This window comes from Macadamia integrifolia, chromosome 12 (assembly GCF_013358625.1).
Source record: "Macadamia integrifolia cultivar HAES 741 chromosome 12, SCU_Mint_v3, whole genome shotgun sequence".
Lineage (NCBI taxonomy): Eukaryota > Viridiplantae > Streptophyta > Magnoliopsida > Proteales > Proteaceae > Macadamia > Macadamia integrifolia.
In genome coordinates, this window is record NC_056568.1 from 10,286,180 (window position 1) to 10,304,294 (window position 18,115).

At 38.6% G+C, this 18,115-nt stretch overlaps 1 protein-coding gene across 2 annotated transcripts; it reads right to left on the reverse strand.

Annotated features, from left to right (window-relative positions):
* Nucleotides 1-2,261: 2,261 nt before the first annotated feature.
* LOC122058244 (zinc finger protein 593) lies at nt 2,262-8,976 on the reverse strand. Of its 2 annotated transcripts, XM_042620843.1 has the most exons (3): nt 8,588-8,961; nt 8,389-8,451; nt 2,262-2,552 (listed from the first exon to the last, which is right to left on the reverse strand). In XM_042620843.1, exons 1-3 carry the CDS (start codon nt 8,779-8,781, stop codon nt 2,450-2,452), a joined length of 360 nt encoding a protein of 119 aa, XP_042476777.1. In that variant the 5' UTR covers nt 8,782-8,961; the 3' UTR covers nt 2,262-2,449. The 2 variants fall into 2 exon arrangements, with proteins under 2 accessions (XP_042476777.1, XP_042476778.1); XM_042620844.1 differs by lacking the exon at nt 8,389-8,451 and having other exon boundaries at nt 8,588-8,976.
* Between the last annotated feature and the right edge of the window lie 9,139 nt (nt 8,977-18,115).

Sequence of the window (18,115 nt, forward strand, 5' to 3'; positions counted from 1 at the left end):
TCTATTTCTTGCCTAATTGGGTAAAATATGGAATATGTGTAATATAAGTTTTCCCCCCTTTTAATTAAATATATGTTTTTATTATTTCCATTACCTTTTAGGTTCAAGGAATCAAGTTGAATCTGCCAGGTACAATCTATTAGGACTGAGAACTCACCCTAAACTAATTGTTAAGTAGAGGGTGCCCAAGTTCTTATAAGACTTCACATCGTGTTATTCACATTTGATTTCAGATAATTTCTTTCGCATGAAACCCTAATAAGATCTTAATTCTGAGAGATTAAAATTGGTTCGATCAGAAAATTGAAATTGGTGGAGGTTTTTTTTTTTTTTTTTTTTACTAACAATGGGTATCTAGGCCTTCGGCTTGACCTGATTAATCTTGGAGGCCCATACTGACTTTATAACCACATGGACTGGGTCATACCAAAGTTGAATGAAAACCACTCAATTTTCACCGAAAGCAATGAAGAACGCTAAACACCCCATGTAAGTGACCCCAAGGAAGGAAGATGAGTCAAACTTAAAACCAAGCGCTTCCTGAAGCAAAAGTCCCTTACCAACTTGGCTACCCCCTGGGGGTTGAATCGATGGAGACTGATTTTGTTGTCGATTTTTCGCTGCTTTTTTTTTTTTTTTTTTTTTACTAACAATGGGTATCTAGGCCTTCGGCTTGACCTGATTAATCTTGGAGGCCCATACTGACTTTATAACCACATGGACTGGGTCATACCAAAGTTGAATGAAAACCACTCAATTTTCACCGAAAGCAATGAAGAGCACTAAACACCCCGTGTAAGTGACCCCAAGGAAGGAACCAACTTGGCTACCCCCTGGGGGTTGAATCGATGGAGACTGATTTTGTTGTCGATTTTTTCGCTGCTTTTTTTTTTCAAATGAACAGGAGCATTGATGAGTTCAGAAAGGGGCACCCCTCGTGCAAAAGATTTGTCTGTCTGTGCAGGAAAGATAGATGATTGACATAAGCAATGTCTGGTGTACAAGATAGTGTGGATGATTTTGTTTTACAATGATATTGTTGTCTCTGTGCTTTAGTCGGCCCCTCTGCATTTTATTGTATCCATATCATTCACACAATGCGACAGATACCAGATGATGATATGACCATGTGCTTCCAATAACAATGGCGATGGATCAAGATGAAGCAGGGTCCAGAGTCCAGAGTCCAGATACCAGACAAATAATAAGTAGGGATAGACAGCAGCGGGCCTTGTTTGGGATACTTTGGATTTGTGCTTACAGTAGATGCTTTAAATCAAGATGAGTTGATGGTTGTCTGTACCTAAGGCCTGCATTGTTCAGAGCCATGTAGTGGTCCATCCCCTGCTGAACCAATCCGGGGAATATGACAGACCAAAACTTGTACAAGGGAAATAGGTGTACTGGAAGTGTTTTATAGCTTGTTTTCCTTTTGAAGAATTTCATACTCAATCCTCACCATGCCTAGGTTAGGAGTGTCAAAACAGAACCCGAACCGAATCAAACTCAAAGATTGGTCTTGGGTTTTTGGAAACCGGCACAAACCAAAACCAACCGGTATGACCATATGGACTGAACCCAAAAATTGATATTGTACATTGTTATAACTGAAATCAAACTGGTTTGAACCGATGGAGAACCAATAAGAACCTGTTAATAGAGGCTGACAAGAAGGTAAGACCAAACACACCTTAACAGTCTGGCTTCAATTGGACCCGGTACATATATAAACCAAATTAAACTGACTGAAATTGGACCACTAATTTTAGATTAGGGTTTGTGAGAAGTGATTGGGTCACCTTGCTATGAACCTCTAAATCACCCAACTTTAACACATGAAGACAAGCACCTAGGGGCATTTCTCAGGATGAGCGAGTATTATAATAGGAAATGCCCTCAGATACATATATATATATATATATATATGTTTTCCATTCATTAAGTAGAGCAGGGGATCTAGGTAGGGCAAGGTCCCCCCCCCCCCCCAACCAAAAGAAAAAACCCCAAACAGGGGACGCCATCGTTCTCCCAAAGTTTATCTATCCCCTCTCTTTCAATCTCAGGTTATTCCAATCTGTTCAGGCTATATGGATGACGGAAGAAATGAAATACATGGCCCCCATCAGTCGGGAGCGAAAATGCCACAAGTGGTGGGGATTAGCATCTGACCTCGGGCCCAAAGTCCAGAACAGCAACGTAAATCACAGTTTTGCATGTTCAGTGTTCAGGAAAACTAGAAAATCACGCTCAAGAACAGTGAGTGCTAAAAACAAGACAAGTTATTGATCCAAGGAACCATCACAGAACCCTTAACAAGCATTGCTGAGTGTACAAAAGGACTATTACAACAGCCAAATATCTTCAAACAAATGATTTTTCTATGGAAGTCAACTGCTGAACTAAAACTACCTAACATAAAAAAATTCCATGAGAACCAAAATTAAGTCGCTCACATCGGCATCAGCTTTGGACCATTGTCAGGCATTCCCATCCCGGCAGCTAAGTCCGCATCTAGTTGGGTATGAGGTGCAGGTCCCATCATCTGTTTCACACTGTGGGATCAATGCCAATGTACTTATTAGTCAATGTATTAAAATACCCTATTAGTCTTCACACACAAGTACACAACCCAACCCCCCCCCCCCCAAAAAAAAAAAAAAAAAGAAGCAATGAGATAAGGTTTACAGTTAAAGATTTCAGGGTGTACTGCATAATTAGTCAATAAACCAAGATATGACGTGAATAATATCACCTGGGAAATATATATATATATATATATATATGATGTGTTTGCTCCTTTAGACAAGGTGATATTGATAGGGTCATCATGAGTGATTATTGGCCTGTGCTTTAGAGTAAATGAAATTGAAAGATAGGGGATGTATCATCAAGAGTGGTTATTGGCCTGTTATGACATGTGGCAGCTGCTGAAAATGGTCTCACAAGTTCCTGACACCATCTTCTCATGTGGCAAAAGTTGCAGCCCAACAGCTAAGATGCCTTATATAGACAGGCACTACAAGGAACAAAGACTCTTGATTTCTAGCAGCCCAATACATACCCAGAAACGGGCAGGGACGCATGGTGACTAACATAAGCAACACAACAGCAACCCATTAATATCCTGCTACTATTCTTCGAGTCTTTTAAGCTAAGTATCAACATAGATATCTAACTAAATTCAATGATTAGTAAAATATTTGGAAGGTTCCATAAAGTAATATTGTCACATATACCAACTATATAATATTTGTTTATCTGTAAAGATAAGCTAAGATACACATGTATCCAGGTAAAGTAGCCAGACAATGATCCACCATATGGCAACAGAGGTTTTCTTTTCTCCATTTTTTATGTGACAAATTAAAGTTTAATCATGTCGGTTTAGGGGGGAAATATTCTGTTACGTACCTAACTTCTCAATTATTATTATTATTATTATTATTATTATTATTATAGGTGTAGTTATTAGTAATTACCACAAGTTAGTATAAGTTATCTTATGAAGAAGTTGTTGTGTGGTTATTGGAGGGTTAATGAAATTATAGATCATGGGTAAGAGTTACAATCAGACAACTACTTCTCAATTGCATTTATTAAGCAATTAAAAATATGGAATTGACAAGTAAATTGAATCTCCTATTTTCTCTCTTTGAGTTAGCGGATGGGCTACCTCCCAATTAAGCCTTGATGTCATAGCCCCGTCCATTAGGCTAATTATCCTTTTTATCTTATATTTTATTTTCCTATTTTATATCTCTTCTCACATATCCCCTATTTTCTCTCCTCCCTCTACAGTGCACCAACATTTGGTATCAATTATTATGTAACAATTCCTTCCCCCTTCGAATTGTCCTTGTCCTCAAGGACAATGAAATTAAGTAAGATAATTATTCACCTGGATCCCATGTCTTAATAGAAAAAATCTCAATTGCTGAAACCAGAATTATCATTCCATGGCGTTGCACTCTCCTGATAGCGAATGGTATCTACTTGAAGAAGGTGGTGAATGATTTGCTTTGCGACATTGTTTTCTTCTTCTTTATTTTCTTCATTTTTTTTTTCTGCTTCTTTTTCTTCTTCTTCTTCTTCTCTTCACCTTCTTCTTCTTTTTCTCCTCTTTTGTCTTTGTTGGTTGCTCTCGAAGCACCGCTTCAATTGTGGAGTCAGACAATGTTAACATCTTTTCAAGGATTTCATCCAACAATGCCAAATTCCTCCTTTGAACATTATGAATCTTATTAAGATTATGCTCCACAAGTGGGTGATTCATTGGCTATGATACCAGATGTCGGGTGCATGGTAGAGGGAGGAGAGAAAATAGGGGATATGTGAGAAGAGAGATAAATTAAGAAAATAAAATAAAAGATAAAAATGATAATTAGCAATGTAGAAGTAGATTACACAAAGGCAACTACCCCCAATATACTACAGCCCCAAACCCAAATCAGATATGATCCTTGAATTAGCTTGACAAAGTACAGCACCAGGAATAGAAACCACCAGGAAAAGATCTCAAAGAATGAATAAAATAACAGGAAACAATTCAGGAGCAAGAACCAGTAGCTTAAGAGACAAACCCTAGGAGAGAGAAGCCTGCGGCTAGGGATTTATGGGAATACCTGCGGCTGGAGTTGGACTGCTCCCAAACTAAGGTCGATTGCAGCCCTTAATGTGAAGAACAAAACCTCCAAAGATGAATGGTTTCTGCAAGCTGAAGTAATAGTTACACACTTTCTTGATTTCAGACCTAGGTGAGAGAATTCTTCAAGAACAGCAGCTGGCCTACTTGACTGGCTCCCAAATCAAGACTTGAGTGGTCTTCTAGAAGCCTAGAACAGACCCTTTGATGGGCTGGATGAACATATCTCCGAATGAGAATGTGAGAAGGATCGATTGGGACTCATTGGCTGGCCTTTCTCGCTGATCGGTTCAGACTTTATCAAGATTTTAGGTCTCGAAATTCTCTGGTCGATGGTCACAGCAACAATGAATAATAGCAGCAAATAAAATAGAAAAAGGAAGAAAATAACCAAGGGAATTGTGGGTGGGGTGGCTATCTCAGCCCGGGCATCTCACCCATAGCTATCTCGGCTGTTTAGAAGCAATTGACTGCAATATTTCTTTATTCAAATCTGAAATTCTGAGTACAAGAGCTCCTCTATAAATAGAGGGCAGAAACCATGCTAATAGCAGTCACATTAGAACTAGGAGTAGTACTCCTACTAGGACTAACATTAGAAACCTAATTAACTTGGGAAACTAACTAGTCAATTAGCTACTAGCAACTAATGGGCTTCAATACATAAATTGATCGCCACTATGGGCCTTATTGACTAACTTAAATTGATGGGCCCAATGGGCCTCATTAACTAACGAAATAAATTAATATATTAATAACCACTTAAGTGGACTTAAGTGGAGATCGACTAGCCCACTTTGGGCTGGGCTCTCCTCCTGCGGTCCATGATGGATGTGGATCTACATCAATTAGCCTAATGGACGAGACTATGACATCAAGGCTTAATTGGGAGATAGCCCATCCTCTATCTCAAAGACAGAAAATAGGAGATTCAATTTACTTGTCCATTCCATCTCTTTAATTGGTTAATAAATACAATTGAAAAGTAGTTATCTGATTGTAACTCCTACCCATGATCTACAACATCTACCCATGATCTATAATTTCACTAACTCCCCCAAACCACACAATAACTTCTTCATAAGATAACTTATACTAACTTACGATAATAACTAACAACTCCACCTATGATAATATAATAATACACTTCACTTATTATAATGATAATAAAACATAATTGGGAAGTTAGGTACATAACATATTCATTGCCAAACAACAAGGCTGAACATCTGCACATACAAAATAAAAAACGTTTTCGTTCAAATGAATGGCTAAAATTGAACATGACACCCTTATAGGTGACCCAAAATGGGAAGTTATCTGACCATGCCATCCACAAACCCCTAAATTTAACACCAGCCTTTTTTTATGGTAATGAATTTAACACCAGACTTAAAATCTTATATCATAGTCATTATCATCCAGGGCTGATAACAGATACAAGATTTTTCCTAATGGTAGGAACATACAGTTCATCTTTCAATATGATTATATAACTCACACAGAATTTGATAATCTTCCATACCAAGTATGTCGTAGTAGATATTGTTGCCCATAAGCAAACAATGTTCTCCTTCACTTTCATAGGTGCCTTAACCATACGATCTGCAGCTATATGGATATCAATAGATCGGCCACCTGTAGTTCTAGCAGCTAGAGAGGGTTCTTCTGATTCTCCCTGGCTTGAAAACCAAACTGTCTAGGCAGAGGACTCAAGTTTTCGTCTATGCGTAAGGCTTTCTGAAAACGGTCTTGCAGATCATAAATGTCAATGTCATGCACATTAATCTCTTTCCTAATATCTGGTTTCAATCCCAATTTGAATCGAGAGATCAACTGGACGTCTTCTTAATCAATACCATTACGAGAGACTAGCGCATCAAACTGATCCATACACTCCTCTGCACGCAGTATACCTTTTTCATAAAGTATTGAGCTTATCATAGCTCTTTAAAAGTGGACAGATATTTGTTAATTAACTCTTCCTTCATCTCCTCCCAAGTGATAGAAGTCGTAACTCAAGTCCATAACTTCTTTTGATAATTCTTCTACCACTCTTTTGCTAGCCCAATCACCTTTTCTCTAGCAAGTCTCAATTTTCTATCCTTTGTCAATGTAAGCCAATCAAAACAGTCATCCGGACAAGAGATCCAATCATATAACAGTTGGGGATCATGTTTTCCGTTGTACTCCTTCAGCTCTAACTTCACATTCTAGGTGTTGTCAGTACAACAATTAGATAAACCATTATCAACTAAAGTACGCAGAGAATCCTCTAAAGTAGGTTGTGGTGTAAAAATTCTCAGTGGTCCACTACTCCCCCCATGAACTCTTGTGGTATGATTTGTAGTTGAATGATCAGGTAATGCGTCGTCAATTCTGTGATAATAATAATTTTCAGGCATGGCGTGTGGGAAGATTCACCATGTAGTTGTTTTAAGACAGCAACCTCATTAGAAAATCGTCAGAAATTGTCTGAGACTTTCAAAAACTGATTAATGGAATTTTGAATGGCCATATCATGTTTACCTGTACCAGTATCTGCCATGGCTTTGATACCAATGGATGGGGGGTCTAAGTCACCCACGGATTAGGGATCAGAATTCCCAGTAAAAAAAAATCATAAACTTAACGAATATAAATTATAGGAGAAAATTAATGACAATTAATCAACATATCAGATACCAGTAATACTCTAGTCGAAGGTGGCTTTCAATTACATTAACAGCTCTGCAAAATTTTATGAAATCTGACAGATGGGTTAAAAATATGAAACAGTCCCACCAGAATAATCCGATATTTTTAATAGCAGCAGATCAGAAAACCAGATCTGGCACAAATCCTAGTTGAAGCCAAGTTTTGTATAGAACAGTATCCCAGAATCTCAGATTAATCCATATGTTGGATTCTGAGACCAAGTAGTTTCCTATTGCTGTAAGAAATCTCAGAAAGAGAGTAACAGAAACATAGTTTGATTTCAGGGAACAACAGAAAATAATTTCCAGTTTAATGGACAGCATCAACCAGCAACTTAGAGCTAATATCCCCAAAGGGAATAATATCATAACCACAATATGGGACTAAAGCAAACGGCTGTGCAAGTTACTTGAGATCAGATTGCAAGGAAGAAGAATAAGATGGGAAAAGAGAGGGGTATAAACTGGGAATCACCACCCAAGGCCTAGGTTGGAATCACTACCAGCCATGTTACTGCTTCACCACAGAAACAGCCATTCTGAATCACCACAGAACCGTAGAAGGCAGAAAGACACTTCTTCATTCAACTAAAAATGAAGGACACGCTGCTAACAGCCCTTGCATATATATACGAATGGCCAATGATAAGTAGACTCAGACTGCTCTTAGAATTACTCTTGACCAGTAGTTCTTATTTGTTTCAAGTGTCTTCAGTTATTACTCTTGAACTAATCCCCACGAAGCATTAAAGTTATGAACCAAATACCGGTTCATAGCCAAACAAGAAAACTGGTTTATCAAGAACCACATGCCCGAAATTTATCCTTCTTCCTCCGATGCTGGTGATCTGCATGGAATTTATTCTTATCCAAGATAGAGTTATGCCAGTAACCAGAGACCTGATTGTTGCAGACAGACCCAATTACATAGATACAAATTATTCATCTTCCACCTATTTTCAGAATCTCTTTACCAAAAGATACAAAATTATGAACCTAACAAGGGGGGGAAATTTTGCAATTCTATCAATAACAATGAACAGAAGTTACCGTTTCTTGTGACGTTTTGTTTTGAAGTGCTCATCCCTTACAGAGACAGTTGAAAAGTACCGGCTGAGGGAAAAAAAAAAAAAAATTCAACGCCAGTAAACAAAACCCACATCACATAATCAAAAACCAGAGATCGTTCCCCCCCACCAAAAAAAAAAAAAATTTTTTTTTAAAAAGAGAAGAAAGAAACTGTACTTACTCGCAGTGCATACAATAGAACTGACCCATCCCAGGGAGATCTTCATCGACGGGCAAAGGTTTGTACTCCGCATCTGGCTTCTGAAGCTCTTGATACACCGCATCGTCGCCTTTAACGAGGAACTTGGTTCGGCGAGCAGTTTTGTGAGAAAGCCTTCTCTTCTTTACCTTCCTGTGAGGACATTTGCCGCCCATGATTTCCTCCGGGATTCCTTTTGCGCGGTGTGAGTAAGGAGGAAAGGAAATTTTGGTTTCCTCTCTCTTGTATTTTTCTCCCTCGATAAGTCTGGAAGTCTCAAACTCAGTTCAGCTAAACCCTAGCATAGTTACATAGGTAAGCCGACGAAAGCATAAGAGTTCATTGGACGAATGGCCACATAGGTAAGCCGGAAGGGTGTCAATCAGTTGGATTTCGATTTGATTTTGGTTCGATTCAAGATAGGTGTAAAAATTAAAACCATAAGTCAGAAACCAAAATTAAATTAAATTGGTTCGATTTAATTTCAATTTTTTAAATTTCGATTTTAATTCAATTTTATATTAAGTTTAAATTCTATTTCAGATGTTTGGACTAATTTTTTACATCTTCACTAACAAAAAGCCCTTATTTGCTAAGTTTATAGTTCACCAAACTTTTATCAAACAATTAAAAAAATAAATTTATCTTCCACATTAATTAAAATGGTAAAAAGAATATAATTTTATTTAATTTAAAATAGATAAAACCGAAATTAAACTAAACCTGAAAAATATTCTATCTTTAAAACCAAAATCAAACCGATTTACTTTGATTCAATTTGATTCGATTTTATACAACATAATTATGTCATAAAATATTTCCGTATTTATCGGTTCAATCCAAATAAATGGTTCGTTTTTTATTCAATCCACAACATGTCTAAAACGAAACAAACCCAAAATCGAAACAAGACGGATCTTTCACCTGAGTACCTTACCAGTTCCGATCCCAAGGGGCCAATTTCGGAACCATCTCTTTTACCATGGGTGTGTAAAGCAATTATTAGAAAGAAAAAAAAAGTGTTTCTGCCATTTTTTTAAACAAGAATGGAGTAAAACTTGCATGTTATGATCCTCTGTTCTTATGTTTTTCTGAAACAAACTGGGTACGAGATAGTAGGGGTGTTAATCGGTTGGGCCGGGTCGATCTTGATCAGGCCTAACCGGCCCTGACGGTGTAAAATCTTTGCACCTTGAACATCCGTTTACTTAACCAAGTCTAGATTTGGGGGCATGATACGATTTGTAATCGGACCGATCAGTGTTGGACTTTAATCGAGCTACTTTAAATGGGTCTTAAACAGGCTATGAACCTATTTAATTCTAAACGGACTCTAAATGTGCCTACCCTAAAATCTTTTTTTAAAGGGATTAAACTATTAACTTTAAAACTACTAGAGCATAACATTCACAATTCTAGAACAATTGATAACAATTGAATGTCCCATTTAACAAGACGCAAGAGAATTATATATATATATATATATATCCAATGGAATCATGTCTTTAAAATGTAATATAAGTTGCAAGAATTACACTTTTTTTAACAATGAAATGTCCCATTTAGAATGCAAATATTTTAGTTCTATATATTCTTTACTCATATTTTCTAATATTAGTGGTAAAATAGGTATTTAGGCATTTTTTAAGGGCGTCAGGCCAGTAGGGCTAAATAAGTCGGTTCTAACGGGCTTCTTAAGTGAGTCGGGTTGGTCGGGCGCCTGACGGGCTAATGGCCTACACCCTGAATGCCTGTTTAATAAACGGGCCGGACTAAAACCCGACACATTTATTAAACGAGCCGATTCAGATCAGACCTTAAGCGAGTCGGGCTCGATAAGGCCTACCGGTGTAGGCTCATGATTGACACCCCTACGAGATAGGTTTTGAGGGCCTAGAAACATAAAATTGGTGTTTCTGAAATGCAAGAATCGATTCTTTGGATTTGCAATGACAAGTGACATCATGCACCAACCTAGTTCATCTTCTGGTCCTGAAATGCCAATTCACAACCGATTTATAAAACAGCGATGAAATTAAAAAGTAGGTTTGACATGTGATTGAGGATGTGAGCTAACAATTGAGCAATACGTACATCATGCCTAGGCTTCTCAACAAAACAAATAAGAGTTCCATCTTTGCAGATACGAAGGAAATATCATAAAGAGGAGGAAAAATGTCCCAAGGCCACCTGGCCCGCATCATCCCACTCAAGAGCTTTAATCACTGACTCCGCATCTAACCACACTTCTAATCGCTTTTATCCCACACACACTGCTCGACAAAGTCCCTGTCTATGTGCTCGAGTCGAGTCTCTGTTTTCTGGGCTGATCCTGAAAAGCCAAATTGCAGGTAAGCACATAAAATACTTCCGTTAAGTATAACATAGATGCCTTTCTTGGTGAATAGGAGGTAATCAGTCTTCGGAAGTGAAACAAGCACATTCAATAGCTCTATGGATAAAGGCATAAAAATATCAAGCGGATAATCAGAACACAACCCAGAATTCAAAAAGCTGATAGGTGCTATACTTCTATTAGAGTGCCTTCTTTGGTAAGGTCTTTTGATGTAGCTGTTGGATCTTATACTCATGTTGAAGTGCCTTCTTCGAGAAGGGCTTTTGGTGGTGGTTGTGTTCGTTGCTATTGGATTGCCTTCTTTAGGAAGGGTTTTCGTTGCTTTTGGAGTTGTTGATGGCTTTACGATGGTTGATTGGAGTTCTTTCTGTGCTCGTTGGAGTTTTTGTTGTTCCAAGCTGGAGCTTTCTGTTGCTATGTGTATACTTCAGCTTACGGGAGTGTTAGAAGTCTATCAAGAGAAAGGAAGAGTCTAACGCAAGTTGCAGACTCCTCCCTTGGGTTTTCCTAGTCCTATTGGGACTGAATACAGTTTAGAAGTTAACATTAGTAGTTTCCTATTTGTTCTTTCATATTCCTAGTAGGTGATGCAGAATTGAGGCTGAACCGGGTTGACCCTTCGGGCAATCTCAACCAAGATGAACCAGATCTGATTTGATTTTTGGGATCAATAGAATATTTTAAGAGTTACTTTATTTATGAAATATTGAGTTAGTTAATTAGGGAAGATATGCGATCTTTTATTTTGGGTAGATATTAGTCAATTAGGGAATAACCCATTTAAAGTTTTATTCTATTTCTAATTTCATTAGTTAAAATTTGGGAAGCAAATTAAGAGTTGCTAATTTAATTTTAGATTTTATTAGGCAAATTTTAATTTCAATTTATTATATAAAGGCATGTAACCTAAATAATTAGATAGATTTTGAATGATGAATTAATTAATTGGTTGAAATCTTGTGGTTTGCTTAGTCATGAGACCTTCTTCCCCCCTCACCCTTTGTGCGATTTTTCTCTTCTCCTTGCAACTCTGATTTCTCTCAAAGAGATTTCTTCCTTTTCTCTATAGGCCCTCCATCAAGTGGTATCAGAGCCAAAGGATCCACCTCCTTTGTTCTCTTTTCCTTCCCTATCTTCTTCCCTTCTCAGTTCTGGTTTCTGTAGAGACTGAGAACAATTGAAAAAAAAAAAAAATGGTCTTTGTTCAACACAGAAGAGTCGACCCAACCCAGACACTTCCGTCTTCTTTCCCAAAACCCATGTCACATCCCTTTCGCTAGAGTTCAGAAAAAAAAAAAACAAGGGGTGAAGCAGAGACGAAAGAGAGAGAATCAACCAACCAAAAGAAAAAAGAAAAAAAGAGAGAAGACAAAGAGAAAGAAGCGAGAAGAAAAGAACAGAAGCATAGAAGAGAAAAAAGAGGACTCTCGTACCTAGTTCAAAACTCTTCCACAGATCGCATCTAGGCCATAGTGACTTCCTTCGACGTCATCGGCCCCTAGAGCTCCTCCTCCTTTCCTCTCGTTTGACCATTCTCAATTGCGATGGTATAGCATCGTGGTTCCTTGGATCAACAAAGAAGAAGAACCCACCGGGTTCTCACTCTGTTTTGTCGGTACAAGACACCCCATCTCTCGTTGGATCCTTATTTCTCCTTTTGTCATACTTTGTTTTCCATATTTACCCCTCCTTAGTGCCCTTATTTTGATTTAATCCCGTTATAAATCTTGGTTCCAACTTTATCCTCCTTTACCCATACGTGCTGTGTTTCTAAACTCTTAACTAATCCAGTCCAAGTATTTACAATTCTACCATCTTTGAAAAAAAAAAAAAGAGGTGAACCTCTTTATTTACAGTTCTGCCCCCACTTGCCTAGTGGAATTGTCTTATTTGTGTGAGACCCAAAGCAAATTTCCTACAAAATCCTTTAATCCAATGGCATTTCCCTTTGAATTTATTAATCTTATTAAGGAATTTAAGAAGAAATTTGATGATGGATTGAAGGAACATCGATCGGAATCCCAAGAACGTCAATTAAATTTTCAAAAGCTTACCAAAAGTACCATACACTTATGTGATAAGGTGTGCAGCATGATCGAGGATGGGTTAGTGGTGGAAGAGCCAGTTGACACTAGACATGACGATCAAGATGAACTGAACGATCCGATCAAGGTTGCATTTGAAGAACTGATAAGTCGTCCAATTTCAATTCTGAAACCCCAACATCAGATTCCAATCAAAATTATATCATTTGTTGATGACCATCAGGAGATCGTGACTGTTGATCATGAGATGTGTTGGATCTTTACCTTGACAAAGTCATTGATCGTGGATGCAGATCGAGAAGTGCTACTCCTCTCCTTCTATAAAACTCGTGGTCGAGTTTTTCTCAACATCGGGGGAGTTGATGCAGAATTGAGGTTGAACCGGATTGACCCTTCAGGCAATCTTAACCGAGACGAACCGGATCTGATTTGATTTTTGGGATCAATAGAATATTTTAGGAGTTGCTTTATTTATGAAATATTGAGTTAGTTAATTTAGGAAGATATGCAATCTTTTATTTTGGGTAGATGTTAGTCAATTAAGGAGTTACCCATTTAAAGTTTTATTCTGTTTCTAATTTCATTAGTTAGAATTTAGGAAGCAAATTAGGAGTTGCTAATTTAATTTTAGATTTTATTAGGCAAGTTTTAATTTCAGTTTATTATATAAAAAAGGCATGTAACCCAAATAATTAGATAGATTTTGAATGATGAATTAATTAATTGGTTGAAACCTTGTGGTTTGCTTGGTCATGAGACCTTCTTCCCCCTCCCCCTTTGTATGATTTTTCTCTCCTCCCTGCAACTCTGATTTCTCTCAGAAAGATTTCTTCATTTTCTCTACAGGCCCTCCATCAGTAAGACATGTAATAGCTATTCTATTTAATGAATGAAGGAGGACAGCCCCAATCTAATCAATTGGGACTCCATTTGCTCCACAATCGTAGGTCTCTCTCTTTTCTTCTCTTCTCTTTACATGGTATCAGAGATTAACATGTTGCTGGTTTGAGAGTCGTTCAAAGGTATCATGCTACTGGTGGAGCTCTAGTTCTTAGAAAAATAAGAACTAGGGTTTCAATGAAGGTTTGATTTGCTTGGTTGAAGAAAAGGGGCAATTGTTGGTGTATGAATCTACTCATTTCAATCTGCTATCCCTTACTGTTCAAATTAATTGGTTTTTTTTTTTTTTTTGGGTGGAAAAATGTTAATTGGTCGAGTCTTTGAAAAGATGAATGGGTTTACCGATTCCCTCCTTATTATCTATTCGATTTGATTTATTTTCTACTCAAGATAATTTCGTTTGAAGACATATTTGCTCGTGTCTGTCCTCAACAACTATTTTATCTTTTGAAGATTCTATATTCAACAACCTGATGCTACCTATTTATCTGTGGAATTTTTTGTGAGACATCTGTTTGGAGAGATCTCTATTTGATGCTCGTGAGTGGTTTTGTTGTAGCTATTGGGAGCTATAGTTTCTGTTGGAGTGCCTTCTTTGGGAAGGTCTATCGATGTAGCTGTTGGATGCTACACTATTGTTGGAGTGCCTTCTTCAGGAAGCCGTTCGTTGCTATTGGACTTTCGTTGGTATTGGAGTGCCTTCTTTGGAAGGGCTTTCCTTACTTTTGGAGTTGCTGATGGCTTTATGATGGTCGATTAGAGTTCTTTTTGTGCTTGTTGGAGTTCTTATTGGCCAAACTGGAGCTTTTTGTTGCTATGTGTATACTCCAACTTGAGGGGGAGTGTTAAAAGTCTATCGGGAGAAAGGAGGAGTCTACCACAAGTCGCAGACTCCTCCCTTGGGTTTTCCTAGTCCTATTAGGACTGAATACAGTTAGAAGTTAGTAATTAGTATGAATTTCCTATTTTATTCTTTCCTATTCCTAGTAGGACTTGTAATAGCTATTCTATTTTATGAATGAAGGAGGGCAGCCCCAATTTAATCGATTGGGACTCCCTTTGCTCCACAATCGCATGTCTCCCTCTTTCTCTCTTTTTTTTTCTCTTCTCTTTACATGATATATTATGATTTATTGCTATGTTGGGGTGATAGAATGTAATCTTCTCTTTTATTTATTTGGTTTTTCATTTTGGCAGGAGTTCCTACTTTGCTTTTTTGAGTTTATTTTAGTTTCCTAGTTGAGTAGGTTTCTTTATTGAATTGATTTGTTCTAATTTATACTATGTAAACCAATGGTGGAGCTTCAGAGATGAATCAATGAAAGTTGAGAATTTCTGGTTGCAGCAATGTTGAATGAGAGGCTGTCATCTTCTTCTTTATTTCTTCCCTCCTTTACCTTATACTTCTTTCTTTCCTGGTGATGCAGATACGACTGCCCTTTCTTGGTTGGACCAGCATGACCGGCTTTGGAAGCCAAGAGCCAAGAAGAACCGGTCCAGCCCAGGGTTTTGGTCCAACAAGGGTTGGAAATAAAATTAGTAGTTTACCTAATATTTTATTTCATGCTTTTAGTTTCCAAACTTGAACGTAGGAGTAGGATTTATTTCCTTGCTTTGGTTTCCTTTTATACTTGTTTCCTAATTTAGGCTAGTTTCCATTTCAGTTAAGTTTCTAATTTCATGTTCCTATTTTTTCTATATATTGGTTGTAATCGACTGAAGATTTAGAGAGTAATTTGATTATTGAATGAACGTGTTAGTGTGATCCTCCTTTTCCCCCTCTCTACTCTGATTTCCCCTCCCTTCCCTAAGGGTTCTCCATCAACTTGGTATCAGAGCCGAAGGATCCTCCTTCGTTCTCTTCCTTTTTCCCATTCTCTGTTTTCGGCTCTACCGTGACAGAGAACAGCCAAAAAAAAAATCTTCATACCCATCGTCCCAGCTGAAACCCCAATCCCACGCCTTCAACCCTTCCGAAACCCCCACCGAGCCTCTGTTACCTCCGTCTCGGCCTCGGACCTCTATCAGCCAAAAAAAAAAAAAAAAAACTCTGCTGCAAACAGAGAAGCCGAACCACAACTCCACCGACCTCTTTTTTTTTCCAATCTCAGTCCAAACACCCTCTCCAGGGTTCTGTCCAAAAAAAAGAGCAGAGAGAGAAAAACAGAACCAGAAGGAAGCGAAGNAAAAAAAAAAAAAAGAGCAGAGAGAGAAAACAGAACCAGAAGGAAGCGAAGGACGACGTCGGAGAAGCAGCAGAGAGAGCGATAGCAGCCACCGCCACCTCTCTCGTTTTCTTTTTCCTTCCGACAGCAGCCGCCGCCTCTTCTCTCATTTTTTCCCTTCCAACAGTAGCCGTCGCCGCCTCCTCTCTGTCTCCGACGGCAAAGAAAAAAAAAAAGGAAAAAGAATCAAGAAAGAAGAAGAAGAAGAAAAGAAGATGAGATGAGAAGAGAGAGGCAACGACATACCTGAGTTGAAGCCGTCGCGAGTCACCCATCCCTTCATCGGAGTCGCGACGTCTCCCTCCTCCTTCGCCGAACCACTGTTGGTTCGTCTCTCAGCAGAAGAGCTTTTGTCGGTAAAATCCTTTTTTTTTTCTTTTCAACTTATTTCTTTTTCTATTCCTAAAATACCCCTACCCCACCTTTTTATTACCCTCCACCCTCTTTCCTTGCCTTTCCAAGTATACCCCTGTCCTCTTCTTTTTAAGTTTCAAGTTGAACTTCTACAAAAAAAAAAGGGTTGAACCTCAATAATTACAGTTGTGCCATCCTCTCCTCAACTTCTATTTATTTACCATTCTGTCCCTGCCCTTTAAGCCTCCAGTTATTTACTATTCTACCATTATTCTTTGAGTGCTATTTTGTCACTCATCACCATGGTAGCCAATAGTGAGGTTGTTCAACAGCTGAATTCCTATAAAGGAGAAACTGATACAAAATTTGATGCTCTCACTAACATGGTCACGTCCCTAAAGACAATGGTGGAATCGATGCAAGTTTCTATTGATCGTTTGGTGGCAGCAGATAAAGGAAAGAGTCCCATTCAGTCTGGGGATTCTTCCAACACCACTCCACAGGATCTTCCACTAACACCACCACCACCACATCATACACCACCACCACCACCACCTCCACCACCATATGGGACTGGTAGACATGATGATGGAGCAGAAAGAGCAGCAAAACTGGATGTCCCTGATTTTTATGGAGACAATAATCCAGAATTGTACCTTGACTGGATTCACAGTTTAGATACATTCTTCAGATGGTACGGGTTGACTGAGGCTCGAAAGATTCTATTTGCAGAGGCCAAACTGAAAGGCACGGCTCGAGTCTGGTGGATCAAGCAACAACAACAGAACCGAACCCGAGGCATTGGGTTGGTCACTACTTGGGCTGAAATGTATGAAGTCATGAATCGACGATTCTTGCCTTCTGATTACAAGCAACGCATGCATCTCAGGTTTGCACAGTTGGAACAAGAGAATTTGACCGTTGAAGAGTATGTTGCGAGATTTTATTATTTGGCCACTCGTTCTGACTTTGAGTGGGATGAAGAAGTCTTAGTGGCCCAATTTCGCAATGGTCTGCACCCTCAACTTAGTGCTGCCCTTGCATCTAGTCGACTACCTACAATGGAAGACGCCGTACAAGTAGCATATCAGGTTGAGGAAAGTCTGAAACGCCCATACAATCGGAGAAATTTTGCAGATACTTTTTCTCGAGGTACTAGTTCCGTTTGGCAACAGTCTCCTACCCAAGAGAGGTCCTCTAGCAAGCCACAGGCAAGTGCTACATCTATGGCTTCTTCACGACCTAGTCGGCCGTATTCTCCACCTCGACATGTTTCTGAAATGTCATCTTCACGGCCTACTCGCCCATATTCACCCCCTCGGCGTGGTTCAGATAAACCTTCTGATTCTTCAAAATTCACAGTTCGGTGCTACTCATGCAATGGATTTGGACATATCAGTGCCCAATGTCCTAGCCGTTTGGTTGCTTTTATTGATAAGGATTCTCCTATACCATATATTCCCGAAGAGCAACTTTTCTGACACAGTTGATTTAAGAGAAGAGCGTGCAACAAGTGAAGTCAATGACACTCTCAGTGACGATGAACAACATCCTTTTTATGTCATTCGTCATGTGTTGACCACTCAAAAGGCCACTGAAAATGAAGATTGGCGCCGCAGTAGTATTTTTC

Bases quoted from the DNA above. Each gene is read 5' to 3' on its own strand.
- LOC122058244 (XM_042620843.1), bottom strand. From the start codon at position 8,781: ATGGGCGGCAAATGTCCTCACAGGAAGGTAAAGAAGAGAAGGCTTTCT. The intron at 8,452-8,587 runs GTAAGTACAGTT...TTTTTCCCTCAG, and splicing joins TTCTATTGTATGCACTGCGA to CCGGTACTTTTCAACTGTCT. The intron at 2,553-8,388 runs GTAACTTCTGTT...TTGATCCCACAG, and splicing joins ACAAAACGTCACAAGAAACG to TGTGAAACAGATGATGGGAC.